The 17718-nt window shown below is 47.4% G+C and overlaps 1 protein-coding gene across 2 annotated transcripts in view; it reads right to left on the bottom strand.

Annotated features, from left to right (window-relative positions):
- The window catches only part of LOC119180764 (uncharacterized), a 78051-nt gene that overhangs the window by 12219 nt on the left and 48114 nt on the right, over positions 1–17718 (bottom strand). Inside the window, exon 12 of one of the 2 annotated variants that reach the window (XM_075875689.1) lies at positions 13389–14494. The exons of the other annotated variant lie outside the window; for it this stretch is intronic. Coding sequence (XP_075731804.1) covers positions 13993–14494 — 502 coding nt within the window. The 3' untranslated portion in view covers positions 13389–13992. Of the gene's footprint in view, positions 1–13388; positions 14495–17718 lie in introns of those variants that run through there. 2 annotated transcript variants of the gene reach the window in all.

Below are 17718 nucleotides of genomic sequence, written 5' to 3'. Positions count from 1 at the left end.
TTTACGTTTTCGAGCTGCTTCCGCATAGAGTTTTCTAAAGATACACTCGAGCGAACTCTGACGCTAGTGTCTATGGGAGCTGCAATGCACGGCGCTTCAGCGAGCGTGGGAATTACGGGTATGACCTGGATTCGCCTAGTCTTTGTACATTACGTTCGTTCTGGCATCACGTGGATCGAAGCTGCTTTGTCACGAAACAAGCGGCAAATGTCCGGCAGTTACGCTTCACCATTTTAATCATTTAGGCTTACCACTTGAAACCGGGTCACGCAAAGATTATTTGGTCAAAACAACACACTCACAAACAAAGTGCTCTTATATTACCTTGGAACCTATGGTTTTACTGTCGGACTTAGCTTCGCAGAGCTCTTCTTCGAACGACTTTTTTTTACATTGGGGTATAAGGGTACTCGCTTAGCAGCACTGATCCACACTGTCGTCGTGCCCTTAACACCGTGCCGTAATACTGCGCTTCTAAAACATTTGAAGGAAAACATATGCAGTTATCCAGAGATCATTTATAGCAAGCAAGCTATAATAATCATGCCGTTATGGTGAATATTTCGCTTATTTGATTACTTCCAGCCCTTGCGAAATCATGAAAGAAGCCGGAAAACTGAGATAATGTACGTGGACACAATGTCTACCAGGTTAACTGCGTTTCGGTACACAATAATGTAGTTACGCCTCGCCCAGCATCTCAAGTAATCGCTACAGATATCCTTATTTAATGAAGATTCGACAGACGAAAAGACTTACATGGGGACGTCCAACGAAACGGACTTATCATCCTCGGCGTGGACAAGTTTTGAGGTCGGTGGCATTCCGCTGGGGTGAAATTCGAAAGCCGAGCGGCTATCGTCTCTCGTGTCGGACATGTCTGGAGCGGCGACTCGGGAGCACTGCAGGTACAGTCTTCTGTGCAATGCACTGAATCGCAACGCATGTGCTTTACGATTTCAAATAGATAATGAAAACGATGATGGCGTAAGAGACACGTGTACCGTTGCAGTGTATCATACAAATCACAAGACGCTGTGTGCGCCTCTATTTTTGCAATGAACGGCTAGAAATACGATATCGGTGAATGCAGGTTTACTAAAAACTTTTCGATCGTTGTGTACCCAGGGAGAAGATAACACAGCGAAGCATTGCGATTTGTCCGTCATTGTGAACAGTCGCTTGAATGTGTCGTGCAAGGAAAGTGTGGCACTACATTATGAATCACCTGATTTGTCTTTTGCAGAGAGGCTGTATTAGTTGACCATGTACCGTCGTGGAGTTTGCCACACTTGGCGACAACTTGTCTTGCAAGACAAGCGAAGGCTACGAAGGCGGGCCCTCCGCATGTTTGTATTACGACGCAAGTAGTCCGGCAGCCTATGTCCAGATGATTTTGGTGTCGCTATCCGTTCAGCTTGCTAACTACATTCGTCGGTAATCCAAGATGATGGCACTTTACCCTGGCAAAGACTTACGTTGCAGTTAATTCGCTTGATCTGTTTGACAGCCACTTTCAATCAAATTTCAAGCATGCCTCTCTCGAATGACAAAACGACAAGTTTGCGGCCGCACATTGTTCAGCCGGCATGGAGAACGCCATGTTTTCTGTGAAGAACAAGTGTGTAGAAAACATAGGGCTGGCTAATAATTGAAGAAAAGAAAAATTAAACTAAACAACAGCTTTTACTACCAATGGCTTACGATACTTGCCTTATTTAAAAATGAAGAAAGAAAGAAAACGTGTTTATTTGGACTAGAGGTACCATGAAAATCAAAAAGTAAAAATGGGCACTATTTTCTGACACGCACGCAAACAAGCGTTTTAGTTCTTTAGCCTCCACAGTGGTGGCAAGAAAAAAATATCACTGAGCAAAGATTGGGGTTTCAGGGGTCAAAGTGAGGCTTGACCGAAAGAGCAAGAAGTTGCACCGACTTGAGTAAAGTGAGAATGGCTCGAATTTGAAAGAGGCCAGAAGCACTGTATAACGCTCGCTTGAGAGGGGTTGAGGGTGTAGAGGACAAACAGAGTTTAATGCAGAAAAAAATGAATTAGCGGGGTTTTGCAACACGTCTTTGAAATGGTCGAAAATTGCTGCCAGTTGGAAGTCCAGAAACTTTACGACAAGCGTGCTAAATAATATAGTGCAGAACGTGGCCTAAAATTTGCAGTCGATTCTAAAAGTCCGTTAGAAATCGTTCTCTTACTTCTGCGAACATTGTGACATACCCAACTGATCCCGCCATGCACCAAAATTTGAGACCATTGACTGATTTGAGCTTTGCAGGTAGCATAGTGACCGGCGCAGCCGCGCGAGGCCGCCACGTGCTTTTCTATACAACTTTCAGTGCCTCGCTACCCATCTCAAAGCCTGTGCCGAGACTGTTGTCCTGTCTATCTCTCCCGAAACGGTTCTCGAAGGTATAGGGAGAGAAATCGATATCTGTCATAATCTTGAAGCTGACACTCGTGAACGGTGAATAATGCTGTTAAATCGTTGCACTAAGATATTACTGCCATAGTTACAAGTAACTACACGTTATAAAACGTGTAGGTGGGTTGGGTGTGCTGGCATCATCTCAGTTTCTTACAGAAGCAATAGTTGGGCGGAAAAGTGTTGCCAAAAAATAATATTCGAAGTTTGCTTATCTCCCTGTGTGTACTGAATGTACAAAGCGGCTCATGAGTTCAGTAGCATAGGCGAATACTTGAGACTTGACCAGCGAGAGGCTATAAAAGGAAGTGCCGTAGCTTGCAAAAAGGAGCTTGCCCCTACTTTAGGGGTGAAGCTCCTCTTAGTCTTGGGAGAAGAGACGAGAAAAAAAAAACAGGGCAGTATCTCCCGAATAGTATAATAGATGGCGCAAATAAAAATGTAGTTGAGCGAGAATATTCCAGATGGCGCTGTACCGCTACTTACCGATTGGCTGGTGCGTGGGCTGCGCCTGGGTACACGAACAAGTGCCTTTCTCAGTCTCCTAGATAGTGGTTGGCTTCCTTGACTAGCGGTTCGTCGGTGTTACGCGCGCGCCATTTCCATTTTCGAACGCGATCGGACGCATGCACGGACGGACGGACACATTGACGGACGGCTGCTTCGCTTCACTTATCATCGTTCACTGCTTGGATATGCTGTCTTATTTTAAGAGTTATCTTTGCGGTCCACCCACTTCGTTTTGCTAGGCATTCCTATTAGTAGGAACATTATTATGTGTCAGAGTGTAACGCCAAGAACCACGATATCACTACGATGAACGCCGTAGTGAAGAGCATCGGAAGCTTGACCCACCGGGGATCTCTAACTGGCTATTAAATCTTAGTGAACGGGCTTGGAGCATCAACACCATCGAAATGTGGCTGCCACGGTACTGACGTCATCGGCAATGACGTCATTGATATGCCCACGAATGACTCAAAACTAGAAATGCTTTAAAAGCTTTATTGCAGCATATGACTTCAATTCGTCCGTGTTCTAGAGCGTACATGAAAGGGAACAAAAACATGTTGAGAAAATAAGCAAGAAAATTGTATAGTCCAAAAATATTAGGAGCGAACTTGCGAAAATTCAGGTAACGTTCACCTGAACCTTTAAAGAAAGACAAGAGCAGTGTTCTTTGTGCGGAACACAGATTCACATTAAAGCGCACTTCTCTGTGGGGTTCGTAAGAGTACCCGGCGTGCAGCCAATATGTCCGCAAAGCCTTGGACGTTGCGGAATGGCTCGTCACATTCGTCACCGATGAAGGGCTGCAAGCTGTCACTGCCACGGCAGTGCGCATAGCAGGAGGCAATGAAGAACAGTGCCTACCCACTGGTGTACTGCTGGAAGCCTTGAAGATGCACGCCGCCTTCCAGCGACTGGGAAACGAGAAAGGCGTCGCAAGACACCTCTATGGCAAGCGTGCGTAGAAGGTGCAGGGTCCTGTAGATTGCGGGGTCATCTCGGGGTCGGCTCATGTTCCGGGCCCACTCGAGTGACCGAAGCAGAGGTAGGCCGTTTGTGCTATGACGGTAGCTTCGCGAGTGAATGAAACGAAAAAAAAAGTCCTCAGCTTTGTGAATTCGCCTCAGACGACTTTAAGGTGAAAGCCGCTTTCTTTTTCTTTTAGGTCGATTATATTCATCTTCCGGAATTTCCGTAAAGCGAGCACTTTAACGCTATTGCGTTAAAACCGTAAAGCCAGGTGTGTGTCGTTGCAGGCTCCAGCAACACCCCTTTTTCATGAATAAGCGTTCATATTCTGCTCTGTCACCTGTACAGAGTGAAGTCTTAAGCATGCAAGGGTACGTGACTGGATTGCGAGACCCCACGGTTCCATATGTCTGGAGCTGGGACTTGAAATACGCGTGTTTCCCATTCATTGCGGAAACGAGATCACATGACCAGACTGCTCATGCAATGGCATTTCAGCACCCGCCTCCCGTCAGGTGGTTTCCAGCTGGCGTAGCCGCATTTACTTGACATTTCCGAGAAGCGTCCACTCCATGTTACCACAGATTTGTACTACTTGGTGGAAACTGATTCTTTGAATTTCAGCAAGCGGAAAGCAACTGTACTCAGAATTTACAATTAAGCACGTGCGGTTTGCGCCTAGCCTTCTTCTGGTATTGTTTCTTGGCGCTTGTTCAGTTGTCTACACGAAGCTATTACGAGCCCAGGTGGCATGCCTTCGTTCATTACCATTATTGCGTCTCCCTAAATGAAGTAATTAACCAAAGTGAGAAATTACTGGTATTTATACCGAAAGTAAAGTTGTCCCTAGTATTATGGTCATTTTTTATCATGGTCAGTTTATTTGTATTTTTTACGCACACTCTTCTGGCATTTCAACAGCGTGACGCCTACTGCTACTACTACCACTACTACTGCTGCTGCTACCACTACCACTACTGCTGCTGCTGCTACTACTACTGCCGCTGCTGCTGCTAGTACTACTGCCGCTGCTGCTACTACTGCCGCCACTACTGCTACTACTACCGCTACTACTGCCGCTGCTGCTACTACTACCGCCACTACTGCCGCTACCACCACTACTGCTGCTCGTCCGTCCGTTCGTCCGTCCGTCCGTCCGTCCCTCTGTCTTGACTTCCACCGGACGTCAGTGAGATTGATTGATTTGTGGTGTTTAACGTTCCAAAACCACCATACGATTATGAGAGACGCCGTAGTGGAGGGCTCCGGAAATTTTGACCACCAAGGGTTCTTCAACGTGCACACAAATCTGAGCGCACGGGCCTACAACATTTCCGCCTCCATCGGAAATGCAGCCGCCCCAGCCGGGATTTGATCCCGCGACCTACGGGTCAGCAGCAGAGTACCTTAGCCACTAGACCACCGCGGCGGGGCAGTCGTTGAGTTTGAGCAGTGTATAGGATGTGCTCAAGCGTCTCCTCGCCTTACTGACGTTGGCAGTGAGGCGAGGTTTATAGTACATTTCTTGTATATTCGCGAGCGTGCGGGAAAACTCAAGGTGTCCAGCTATCGAGTCGTCATGTACGGCTTCCGTAACATGTGGACGCAATGTTCAAAGTATAACAAGCAGGCAGTTCACTGGAAGCGGCATGAAGTTCTTTAAGGAAACGCCCATTCTCAATAACAACGACGCCAGTACTCGTTTGACAACCTTTACTCGTTTGACCACCTTTGGAAAAATGGCGGCCTTGTTCTGCAGTATTTCGCAAGGGCTTTGAGTTCTGCGTCGTCTAGTTCTCATTTGGCGAAGTCGTTGGTACTTAAGCTCCCAGAGAAGGACTTATTGTCTCAGTCAACCTGCTGTGGTGGGCAAAGCCGCATGAGACGGGCAACCGGTGTCAGAGCACTTTCACCCGGTCTTGTAAACAATGATGATGAAGTCACGGACTCCACCGTGTCAGGTGGCTTGAATGATCCTTCAAGTTAGCTAGCCAACACGAGGCATGGATGTCACTCCCAACGATGAAAGACCTGCCGTTGAGTCAAGGACGAAACATTGGTATAGCTAAAATGATAGCAAAATACTCCTTTTCTGTTTTTGAACAGCTGGCTTACGCCTGAGGTTTCAGCAGAAACATGGAAAATAAAACACCGAATAAGGCAGACAGAACACACAGGAGCGCTTCTGGTAATATAGACGTTGTGCCGGAACTGCTTTCCGCCGTGTAGCGTCCTATGCGCAACCACCCACCACAACCTTCTCGTTTATCTTTCCCTTTAACCACTAAACGCAAGAGGAGAGGGTGAAGTCACACATGATTATGATTATATATACTGGAATAATCCCCTAACTCCCCTCTTCTCAGGACTGTTTCACGCGTTCTGAAAGAAAAAAAATATTACTACCTTTATTATAAAAATGTTCATTTTAAAATCGAATGCAGTGAGCATGGTGTGCAGTGTTCTATATACGCGAATTCACCTGACCATTGCTAACCGAAGAAACCAATGGAACAATAAATTTGGAGTGAGCATGAAATCGTAAACCCTGCGTTCGTGTTGGTCTTGGAAATATTGCCATCTTGTGTCCCGACTCCCCAGTCAACAGCAGACAATATTTGAGACAAGGCAATTGGTAAACATGGCTAGCTGATTCTTCAGGTGAAGTTCTAGCAGCAAATTAATTGGTTCACATAAAACATCGCCAATAACGGGGGACAAGAAAAGAAGGAGACAGACAGCGGCACTCCTGTGACCCAATTCATTGGGTCACGGAATTCTAATAGCATACCTGTGACAGCCCAAAACCTGAATCTTCACCCGATCTTTCCCGACGAAAGTTGCTCGACATCTGTTGCGACCGGGGTTTCCAGACACCGGAGGTCCGGGATGAAGTTGTCGAGGCAGGAGGAAGAGAGACTTGAAGAGGGTTTATTTACAATATGTACATTGCGAACTCCCTACACGGTGAGCTCTCAAACGTGGCAGGCCTCTACATGTCTCCTAACATAGCGCTACATGGTGCTTGGTTCTACATGGTTCTGCTCGGTTCTGCTCTCGAAAAAAAAGCACACACGAATGAGCCGTGGGGCTCATTATAAAGGGTCTGTCCTCCCCAGATCCCTAGATCGGGGACCGCGTACAGAGGGCACCGTCCAACCACGGATCACACATTACCCGCGAGGGTGACGAGCACGCACGGTCCACGTGAACGTTCAAAATTGAAGCGTGGTCACTGCACGGCCATGTGGCACGAACGTGGCTCCTCCTCGTCAAGGGGTGTCGCTGGGCGAGGGGTCTGAAGTTGATGACTGCATCCATCGAAAGGGCCGCCGTAAACAAGCTTCAAATGGTCGCCGAACGACTCGTTCAATTAGCGGGACGATTTCCGGCCGCCGCCGCCGCCGTCATATTCCAAAGAAGAAGCGGCACTTGTGGTCTCCCGAACTGCTCACGGTGTCGTGGCGGCAAGACGCCGCACCCTCCGGCCAGGGGGGGAACAATACATGGCGGACACAGGCCGCCAACCCGTTTGGCGACTAAAAAGGAACATCAAAAGGAACGCCGATCCATTGTCAGACCTGGCGCCGGTCCTAACAGTAGGCAGCCGGTCGTTCGGTTACTTGTTTGAAGATTAAAGGAGCGCCGCTCCCTCTTCCGCTCTGGCGCCGGTCACAACAGCTCGTCCGCCGGCGGGAGAAGCGACCTGAGGGTGACCAGCTGCACAGGTTGCCCGAAGTGTCGCTGTGTAGTGCTGTCTTCCAGGCCACTGCTGATGACGCTCAGCCAAGGACTCTTTCCCTCTCGCTCCTTGTGGCTCCCCTCTGGGAAAAGCATTCATACACACCACCACAGGCACGGGAGAGCACCCTGCCCGCACTGAGACACGTCGAGTCCGACAAATTATCCAAAAGCAACCTTACTTAAGCGGTATTACCAAACACAAAGCAGCAATCGGGACGTTTCTCTGAGGTTTCACCAAAACTCCTAATCCCGATCCGATAATAATCTTCCCATCAAACTGCTTTCAAGAAAACTAACTGGCAAGTGATGCGCTCACCGTGGCATACCCGAGTGCTTGCGTGAGCAATCCGCCGTAACCCACCAGGTATCATACTCATAAAATAAAGCATTTTACTTCACGCTATCTTTTAGTTCCCGAAATTTAGTGCCGCCAAAGCCAGTCGTCAATTCCTTTTGAGAAGACGAAAGCATAACTGCCGTGCTGCACCTGCATTAGGAACATCTTTATTATATATCCGCAAACGCACATCACAGTGCTCCTGCCTGGATGAGATACCACCTAACCGTTCCCTTGCTGTTGCCACTTTCACAAAGCATACATATAAACTCACGAGCTAGCTTTTCTTACGCACCGGACACATGCGAACAAAACATTAAATGAACAACAAAAAAAGTTTCGCATGAATCCTGAAAAATCTCGCAAGCAATAACTTTGCGTCTCTACGCTCAGTCATAATTAGTTCATAACGTTGCTCCTGCTCATTTACACGTATCTACCAGGACGCAGGCTCCTATGCGTGTCGTTTATGCAATCGCACAACGCTTACCTTAGCTAAACGTACAACGCCCAAGAAATGAACAAAACCAAAATTGTGTTACCTAAACACTATTTGGTAGACGAGATTCTTAAAAAACACATTAAAATCCAAAACAACTTAAACAGTCAAAAGCAAATTTCAAAACAAAATAAATCCACTAATGACCATCGTCAAAAGCTCACGGATGTCTACTCCTTTTTGGGACTAACGCGCGGTGTCGCGTCCTGTGGGTCTTTCTAGGCGAACGGGAAATGGAACAATGGCAAAACCCATTCGCTTTGCCTCCGACCCCCGCAAAGCTCTGCGCTGACAACCTGCGTTCTTACTCTCGCTGAGTACCTCGCACTCCCGCAGTCCATCAAACATGCCGTCGATAGAGCGACGAAAGGGTCTGCCTTTCTACCCAACGTGCTTTTTTTTTTTTTTTCGTTTTGTCCGGCGGCTCGGACGCATACAAACCAACTCCGGTGCCGATGACAAACGCCTAATTCTGTACGCTCTAATGCGTGTCACTATCCTTCCAATAGATCTATACAACGTATATAGGCTACCAAAATGATAGAGCGCTAACGAAAACAAAGTACAAACGAGTTATTTACAAAATCACAAAAACAAACAAAATGTTCCTTTCAACAGTCCCGAGTCGACGCTTTCCGAGAGGCTAACAGCTGTTCGCAACAACTCTGAGTCGAACTCGCGGTGGTCGCGCCCGGAACGATTTTCTCGAGAAACGGGGTCTACAACACGCGTCAATCGCCCTGCTACCGAACCCCGCGACGTTCCTCGAAGCCGACTTGCTGTCGCTTCCTGCCTCTCGAAAACCACCGACTCTTTTGCCCCGCACCCCGTCCAATGCACCGCGAGAACAACGGAAGGGTCTCTTGCCCTTCGACCACTTACGCACACCATGCGCTTCTCTTTTCTTTGTTCTCTGGCCGCTTGGACGCTTGCGATACGGCAACTTTCTTGAAATTTCGCTCCGCCATTTGAATACATTCCTCAAACGCGTCGCGATTTTTGCCTGCCTGTTTTTACGGCGCTTTCTCCGTTTTGCACGTCTCTTGGTGCCGTCTACGGAGCCTTTCGCCCATCTCTGATGCTCACCAGCACCCACATGCTCATCTGATTTTTCGCGCGGACTGTCTGGATAATTGCCTAGCAATCTATCCTTCAAACACTGCCGCGTACGATGCGCTTTTCTTTTCCGGCGGTTCGGACGCACACGATACAGACCCGTCAGAGATGACAACGGCACTTTTCCCGCGATTTTACCACGCCGTTTGAAACCCTTACTCAAACGCGTTGTGCTCATCTCGAGCTTTGCCTTATTGTTGCCCTTCGGACGCTTTCTCCCCTGTGCACGCTTCTTTGTGCGGACCTGGGAGCCTTTCGTCCTACTCTGACGTTCTTCATCACCGATATGCTCCTCCGCCATCTCGCGCGCCCGGTCCTGATGATTGCCTATCAGTTCATCGTAAGACCGCGGCCGCGTAGATTGCGCACTTCTGTTCCTTACTCTCCGGCCGCTCAGACGCCTGCGATTTAAGCCAGTCAGAGAAGACAACGGGCCTTTTCTCGCAAATCCGCCACGCCGTTTGAAGGTCCTCGTCAAACGCGCCGCGCTGATCGCGAGCCTTGCCGCGCTTCTGTTTTTCGGACGCTTTCTCCGTTTGGCACATTCCTTGGTGCCAAACCTGGAGCCTTTCGTCCGCCTCTGACGCTCATCAACATGGTCTACAGGGCTGCAAGGTTCGATGGAACACTCTGTTAATCTTAACTTCGTTTCCCCCACCACGGAACCCTCACACCCTGCTGTGACCGCGAGCTCTTTTCCCTCAGAATGGGTTAAAACCTGTTCCATTCCCTTACAGGCACTAGCCTTCTCTTTGGCCTCAAACGGCACCGCCGCTATATCTACAGATATCAGACCCGCAGCACTCTCTTCGGCCCTAAACGGCACCGCTGCTGAAACGCACCGTTCGTGCGGTACATCTGCAAATTTCTGACCTGTAGCCCTCTCTTCGGCCTTAATCGGCACCGCCGCTACGTCGCACCGTTCGTGCACTTCATCTACAGATGTCTGACCTGTAGCCTTCGCTTCGGTCTTAAACGGCACCGCCGCTACATCGCACCGTTCGTGCGCTACATCTACAGATGTCTGACCTGTAGCCTTCGCTTCGGTCTTAAACGGCACCGCCGCTACATCGCACCGTTCGTGCGCTACATCTATGGATTGACCACTCTGCTGCAATGCCACCAATTCACAATTAAGCCTTTCTATCTCTTCATCTAATTCCTGCATCCTTTTTATATGTTCTTCATGCCTGCGCTCAGCTTCCAATTCCTCCTGGCGCCATCTTTCCTTTCTTTGCGCCCTTTGTACTTCCTCCTTCTGGTCCAATAAGTACATATTCCCGAAGTGCTCGATTTCCTCATTGTCACTATTGCTTTCGAGAATCACTTCGCGGAGTTTAGAAGCAGGCATATCATCATTAAAATCTAGCTCCAGATCCCAACACAGGTTCAGCAGGTTCTCTCTCGTCAATCTCGTAAGATCCATGGCGACTACTTTGCTTTGGCTCAGCTGTGACAAAACACAAACCCACCAGCGCTTCAATTCTGGGTCTAGAGAAATTGAAGCCTGGCAAATCTCACAGCGGAGACCACAAGCTTAAGCACCCAAGTAGCACTACGTGGCCAACATCCCTCTCTACTTTTTCTTGTTAATTTTTCACTCCTGCTTTTTACAACATCCTAAAATTTAACCCGCAACGTACCCTTAGAAATTTTGAAACATTACCCCTTGTTCCTATTGAATCATCTAAGCTTTCCTGCTTTAGCGTACTTGCTCAGATAATCATCCAGTGCTGCCTTGTGCTGAGATAACAACCACAGTGGCCAGGCAGTTGTTGGTTATATCTATCTTTTAACGAATTTAGGCTAAAAGACTCGATATATCTCAAGCACAAAGCCAGGCACTCACCCCATTACGTGCGGTGGTGGTACGCTGCTTCGATCCCGCCGAGTTCCAGGGCTTTCGGCTGGCCTCCGGTACATGTCGCTCTCCGTCGCAGACTCGTATCCCACCGCTGCCAACCAGTTGTTGCGACCGGGGTTTCCAGACACCGGAGGTCCGGGATGAAGTTGTCGAGGCAGGAGGAAGAGAGACTTGAAGAGGGTTTATTTACAATATGTACATTGCGAACTCCCTACACGGTGAGCTCTCAAACGTGGCAGGCCTCTACATGTCTCCTAACATAGCGCTACATGGTGCTTGGTTCTACATGGTTCTGCTCGGTTCTGCTCTCGAAAAAAAAGCACACACGAATGAGCCGTGGGGCTCATTATAAAGGGTCTGTCCTCCCCAGATCCCTAGATCGGGGACCGCGTACAGAGGGCACCGTCCAACCACGGATCACACATTACCCGCGAGGGTGACGAGCACGCACGGTCCACGTGAACGTTCAAAATTGAAGCGTGGTCACTGCACGGCCATGTGGCACGAACGTGGCTCCTCCTCGTCAAGGGGTGTCGCTGGGCGAGGGGTCTGAAGTTGATGACTGCATCCATCGAAAGGGCCGCCGTAAACAAGCTTCAAATGGTCGCCGAACGACTCGTTCAATTAGCGGGACGATTTCCGGCCGCCGCCGCCGCCGTCATATTCCAAAGAAGAAGCGGCACTTGTGGTCTCCCGAACTGCTCACGGTGTCGTGGCGGCAAGACGCCGCACCCTCCGGCCAGGGGGGGAACAATACATGGCGGACACAGGCCGCCAACCCGTTTGGCGACTAAAAAGGAACATCAAAAGGAACGCCGATCCATTGTCAGACCTGGCGCCGGTCCTAACAGTAGGCAGCCGGTCGTTCGGTTACTTGTTTGAAGATTAAAGGAGCGCCGCTCCCTCTTCCGCTCTGGCGCCGGTCACAACACATCCTAATGCAAGAACAGGCAGCGGAATTGGCACAGCACACACAGCCTCTCCAATCCTTCGTTTCCCTTCTCCCATTTGCAGTCACTGAAGGAATGTAATTTCATAACTCTAAATAAAAGCATTCGCACGGTCACTCAGAGTGGGTACTTCAAGAAAAAAAAAAACGTTTTGCTAAAGAAATCACAATGCACGCTACAATAGCGTACTAAAGCTTTTGTTGTATGCGAATGATTGATTGGAAAGTACTCAACTCGCATGTCTATAACGACGGAGCGTTGTGCGGGAAACTGCACGGGCGACATCTGGAGTGGCAAATACACCGCATATGAGCATGCGTGGCGCCAGCGATGTGCTTGCCTTGCAATACTGATCCCTGTTTGTCGCGGCGGATGCAACAACCGATTTTGCCGTCGAAAGCGCTTTGAACAATTCACAAAAAAAAACAAAAAGCATGAAAAAAGACGAAGGTAAACCGTTGTCGCTGGTATGATATCACGAAGCGAGAATATTTTTATCTTTTGTTTTATTTTGGTTTTGTAATGTTGACAGCGCTGCAAAGCAGTCATCGCGGCCGCGCAGATATAGAAGGGTAGAAACTGCAGGGCAGGCACATCATTGGCGCCACGCATGCTCAGATGTGGCGTATTTGCGACTGCAGATGTCGCGCGTGCTGTTCCGCGTGCGACGCTGCGTCGTTATAGACGTGTGGGTTGAGCACTGTACATACTTGTAGCTGCAGATACACTGCGCCGTGAATGCAGAGGCGCACATGCGTCCGCCTCATGAGGCTGGTTGAACTTTCAAAAACTCCGTCACACAACTTACGACAAATTCACCCCACATGTTCATCGATTGTTCGGTATTAAAACTTTTTTGTGCGTTTATATTCAAAGGCAGATTTTTCTAGTGACAGCTCATGGGCGCCCGCGCGTGGCGTCGAGCGGCGTCGTCTTCGCCATTGTCGTCGCTGTCCATGGCAATCTCCGCCACATTATCGTGTCGGTGTCCACAAATGCTTGTCAGGATGGGTCTATTTATTGAAACGTCTTTAAACACTGGCCTCGCCATTCAATGTCATGTATAAATTCAAAAATCACGTTCATGAATTGTTGCGTGTTAAAACACTTTATTTATACACGAAAGATTGCTTGCAAATAACGCTAGTGCACGGACACACGTATGTGGTTGTGATATTGGCGCCATGTGCTCCGCATGAGGTTTGAGGTACGTTAAGCGTATGAAAACATCGACTCGTCAATAGTAATAAAATTCAGCACGAATGCTGTTCGATACGTCTGTAGTAAGACAATTATTTGGGCTTTCGTAATTGATGGTACGTTTTGTTAACGAAGGGATAGACATCCAGGTGAATGTGCAGGTGCCGAAGTGCGCTTGTCGTGAGGTGTGAGGTTAGTTATACTACGTCAAAAAACACCGCCGCTCATTGATACACCGCCTGTATTAGTGATTCTCATTTTCTTTCATGCCCACGTTGTCTTGTTTCAGTGCGTGCGTCGTTGCCTTTTCAGATTTGACGATGTGTTCAATGATTGATCCCAATTCGCACTTATACAGCCATCCACCACTATGAGTGCGTTGGTGCGCACGAAAGGCGTTCAGTTGTGCGAAGGACTTCATGCATGCCAGGCACTTCAAGGTCTTGTCGCCTGTGAATGTGACGATGTGTCTCGAGATGATGCTTTTGTGCAAATGATTGACCACATCTGTTGCAACGATGGGGCTTCTCGCCTGTGTGAATGCGCCCGTGTGTATTAAGGTTACTCTTCTGTGAAAACGATTTGCCACATATCTTGCAGCGATAGGGCTTCTCGCCTGTGTGAATGCGCCCGTGTTTCATGAGATTACGCTTACCTGAAAATGTTTTATCGCATATGCCGCAATGATGAGGCTTGTTAGCTGTGTGCTCAAGGCGATGGCTCGCGAGAACGTGCTTCCATTTGAATGATTTCTGGCTAATTTCGAAAACGTGGCATTGTTCCCCTGACGGCTGCTTGCAGTGGTGGGCATTGCCGTAGTCGACGGGTTGCATGTCTTCGCATTGTTCCTTTCTGGAACCAGCGGCAACCCTGCGAGTCAGCACGCGACAAAATATATACTTTACAATAGAATGTTGTCTGGAAAGACAGTAGCTTGTTTTTGTTCATAGACTGCTTGGGGAGCATAACATAGCTTTTTATGAGTGACCTATTCATTTATGACTTCTCCTAACTTCGAGAATTCATGCTTAGCCATCATTTGCCTTTATAACGTGCAACTCAAAACTAGTGAAATTATGGTCGGGCACGCTTGAAGCCAGGAAAAACACACTTTTTTCCCTCGACAAACGTATGCGAAATATCTCAAAGTGGTGCTTTGGTTTTTAAAGCAATGCCAAGTTGTACAGTGCCAAATTGTACTGGCTATGTAGTAGAGATGCGTGGTTGATATACGCCATACGTATAGATGAATTTAAAATGAATTTGTTAGAAGTGTTCAGAGTGAATCGCGAGTTTTCATTTCGCAAGTAAAATTGTTAGCCTTGAGAGAGATGGCATGTTCAGCGATATTTGTGGACCAGCATTCAAAGTGGTTCTTCGCTAATTATTTCTCAGCGACATTTTCACGACTAATTGTTTATATCAAGTGTTTCTTTTCATTGAAAAAGAGTTTCAACATGAGTGTTTTGGTACAAATACAGCGTCCTAATTTAGTTCTGCATGCTCTTCAAAACAATATGTGGAATAGTTTCATACAGGAAACAAATTCACCAGGTTTAGGTGTCTAATTTTTTCAGCTGACATGAAAGACAGGTAAACGATCACGACAATCAGCTCTGCTTCCGTACAGGCAAGATAATTATGTATATTTTTTCTCCCATAAGTGCGGCTTGTTGAGGTAGCACACTACGAAATATTCGAAAAAGAAACGAAAGGTGAGAAGATAAACGGGCGCGAACTCACAACTCAGTTTTTTTTCAAGAAAATGACCGACATATATAACCTAGGGCGCTCAAGAATGCATGTGCATAAAACGGTATCAAAGAAAGAGACAGGCAAAAACTAAAAAAACAAAAAACAGAAAGAAAACACACAATGGCAGTAGTTTTTACATAGGTGGCATCTACAAAGTGCAGCAGAATGGCTTGAAAAGGTAAAATACTTGTAACTTAGTACAATCGATGAGCCGCCAACGCATTATTCAGTGCACCTTGGACATCGTTGCCCCATATAAGGTGAACTTAGTGAGATAAAGTGTATATAGAAGTGTAGACCTATTCAGCCTTCCAGTCGTCTTAGGCAATTCGTGAAAGATTTCGAAAATTGCCGAAGTAGACCACGCTACTAGAAGGTGAATACAAGAGCCTGCAATCTTACCGGTGGCAAGATATCATTACAATATGAGCAATTTGTTGGGATGTATAGTCCACGGTGTGTGCCTTTCTTAAGGAGCCTCAATATATACAGGGTGTCCCACGTAACTTTAGACAGAGTTTAAAAGTATGCCGGAACACGTAGTTAGTATGCGAACTAATTTTTGCAGTAACGAAGACAGTTAAAATTTTCAATGACAAAGGTGTGGATCAGTTCGCAAAACGTTCGATTAGACAGTTTCAATCTTTATATCTGTTAATCATTAGTGTTTTTCTGCAAACAAGAAATGTTTGCAAATTACAAAAAAATACCACGTGACAAACCACTGGCGCGCCCACACGCCCCGGGATTGCGGTGCTCTTTACGTTCCTTGGCGGAACGATACGCTTCCCCCGCACCAGTTCATGACAGCGATAAGCAGTCACAGTGGTTATCGCTTTTGTGGCCGATAGCAAAGCGTGTTCATCGCACAGCCACCACCATCGTTGCGGCCTTGTCGACACAGCAGAATCGGGCAAATGCTATGGTCATTCGTACGCGGAGCGTTAAGGACACTAGAATCATTGTTTGCACTAACGCGGAAGCGGGTTTGTCACGTGCTATTTTTTAATATTTCGTGGGCATTTATAGTTATCAGTAAAACAGTAATAATTAACAGATGTGAAGGTAAAAGCTATCTAATCACTCGTTTTGCAAAGTAATCTACAAATTTCTCATTGTAATTTTCTTATCTATCTTCGTTCTTTCAAAGGTAAGTTAAGTAAACGTATCTAATTAAACAATATTTTAGAACACAAAAAATAGTCTCACTAACTTCAGGCAACGGTCAGCAGCATGCATTTGGCCACGTCATAATTGCATGTGTTGTCATATTTTAAAACTTTGGCTAAAGATATCTGGGGCACCCAGTAGAGTGATAGATCGCGCTTGAATTTCCATTTATAATGGCATCACTAACTCACCCAATAAACCATTTCGACAACCTATAGCGTTGAAGTCTACTGAGAAAACTTTTTTTGTGTGTCTCAGATGTTTAGACTACAGAAAAGGTTTTATACCGTGACCACAATAGAAGACAAGGCTAGGTCTTGGGGATGAAGAAGAGGACGTGTACGGTTCATGATGACGATACTGTTTCCTCTACGGAACATGAAGAACCTACAGGATAACATGCTTCGCTGTAACAAACTAAAGAAGCTTCGGCTTGAGTGAGCACCGAATGCAGGTCTTTTTCGCGGCAAGCAGGTGCTCTACCACAGAGCGAATCCATTTATTGTAGCAGCTTCCGAAAAAGGATATAAAAACTTGTTTTATCCCTCTTTTTAGAAATCGTTGTAAAACAAAAGTGAAACGTGTCCTAGCAGAGAAAGTACAGCATTCATTGTGCATTTTTTTTGCCCCATGGGCGAAGGAATAAATGCTGAAGGAAAAAAAAAACTGCAATGTCACGCGGAGAAAGCCAAGATGCTTACGCACACCTTATTCAGAGAGCACGCACAAAATGAGCATACGCTGGACGAGCACGGAAAAACAACTGTCACAATTCATATTTCGTGCGTGGGCAGCGCACTTACTTTGTAAACGCGGCCGCAGCAGTGAGCGAATTCACGTTATTGCTCACTTTGACCCGCGTAACTTCAAAGCAAACTTGTGTAGGAAACGCGAGAGGTACGAAGCACCCGAATCCCGATATAAGCACGCGCGCAACTGAGCCACCACACCAGAGGACATCTCTACGCACTTTGACCACGCCATGTGGAGGCGCGCGTATACAGCAACGCGTGTGGTGGCGCGGGACGACGTCCTTGATAGCGCGCGCGCCTGATGGGCGCTCGTCGTGCCATATCCCTACTGATAACTAAACCGTGTGCGATGATGTTTATACGAACAGAGGAGTCGTAACGTGGTCGCGGCGGAAAATGGGCGAACAGCAAGTCTGG

The sequence above is a fragment of the Rhipicephalus microplus genome, chromosome 10 (assembly GCF_043290135.1).
Source record: "Rhipicephalus microplus isolate Deutch F79 chromosome 10, USDA_Rmic, whole genome shotgun sequence".
Taxonomy (NCBI): domain Eukaryota; kingdom Metazoa; phylum Arthropoda; class Arachnida; order Ixodida; family Ixodidae; genus Rhipicephalus; species Rhipicephalus microplus.
Note: the sequence above shows the minus strand (reverse complement) of the source record. Positions and strands in the feature narration are given on the sequence as shown.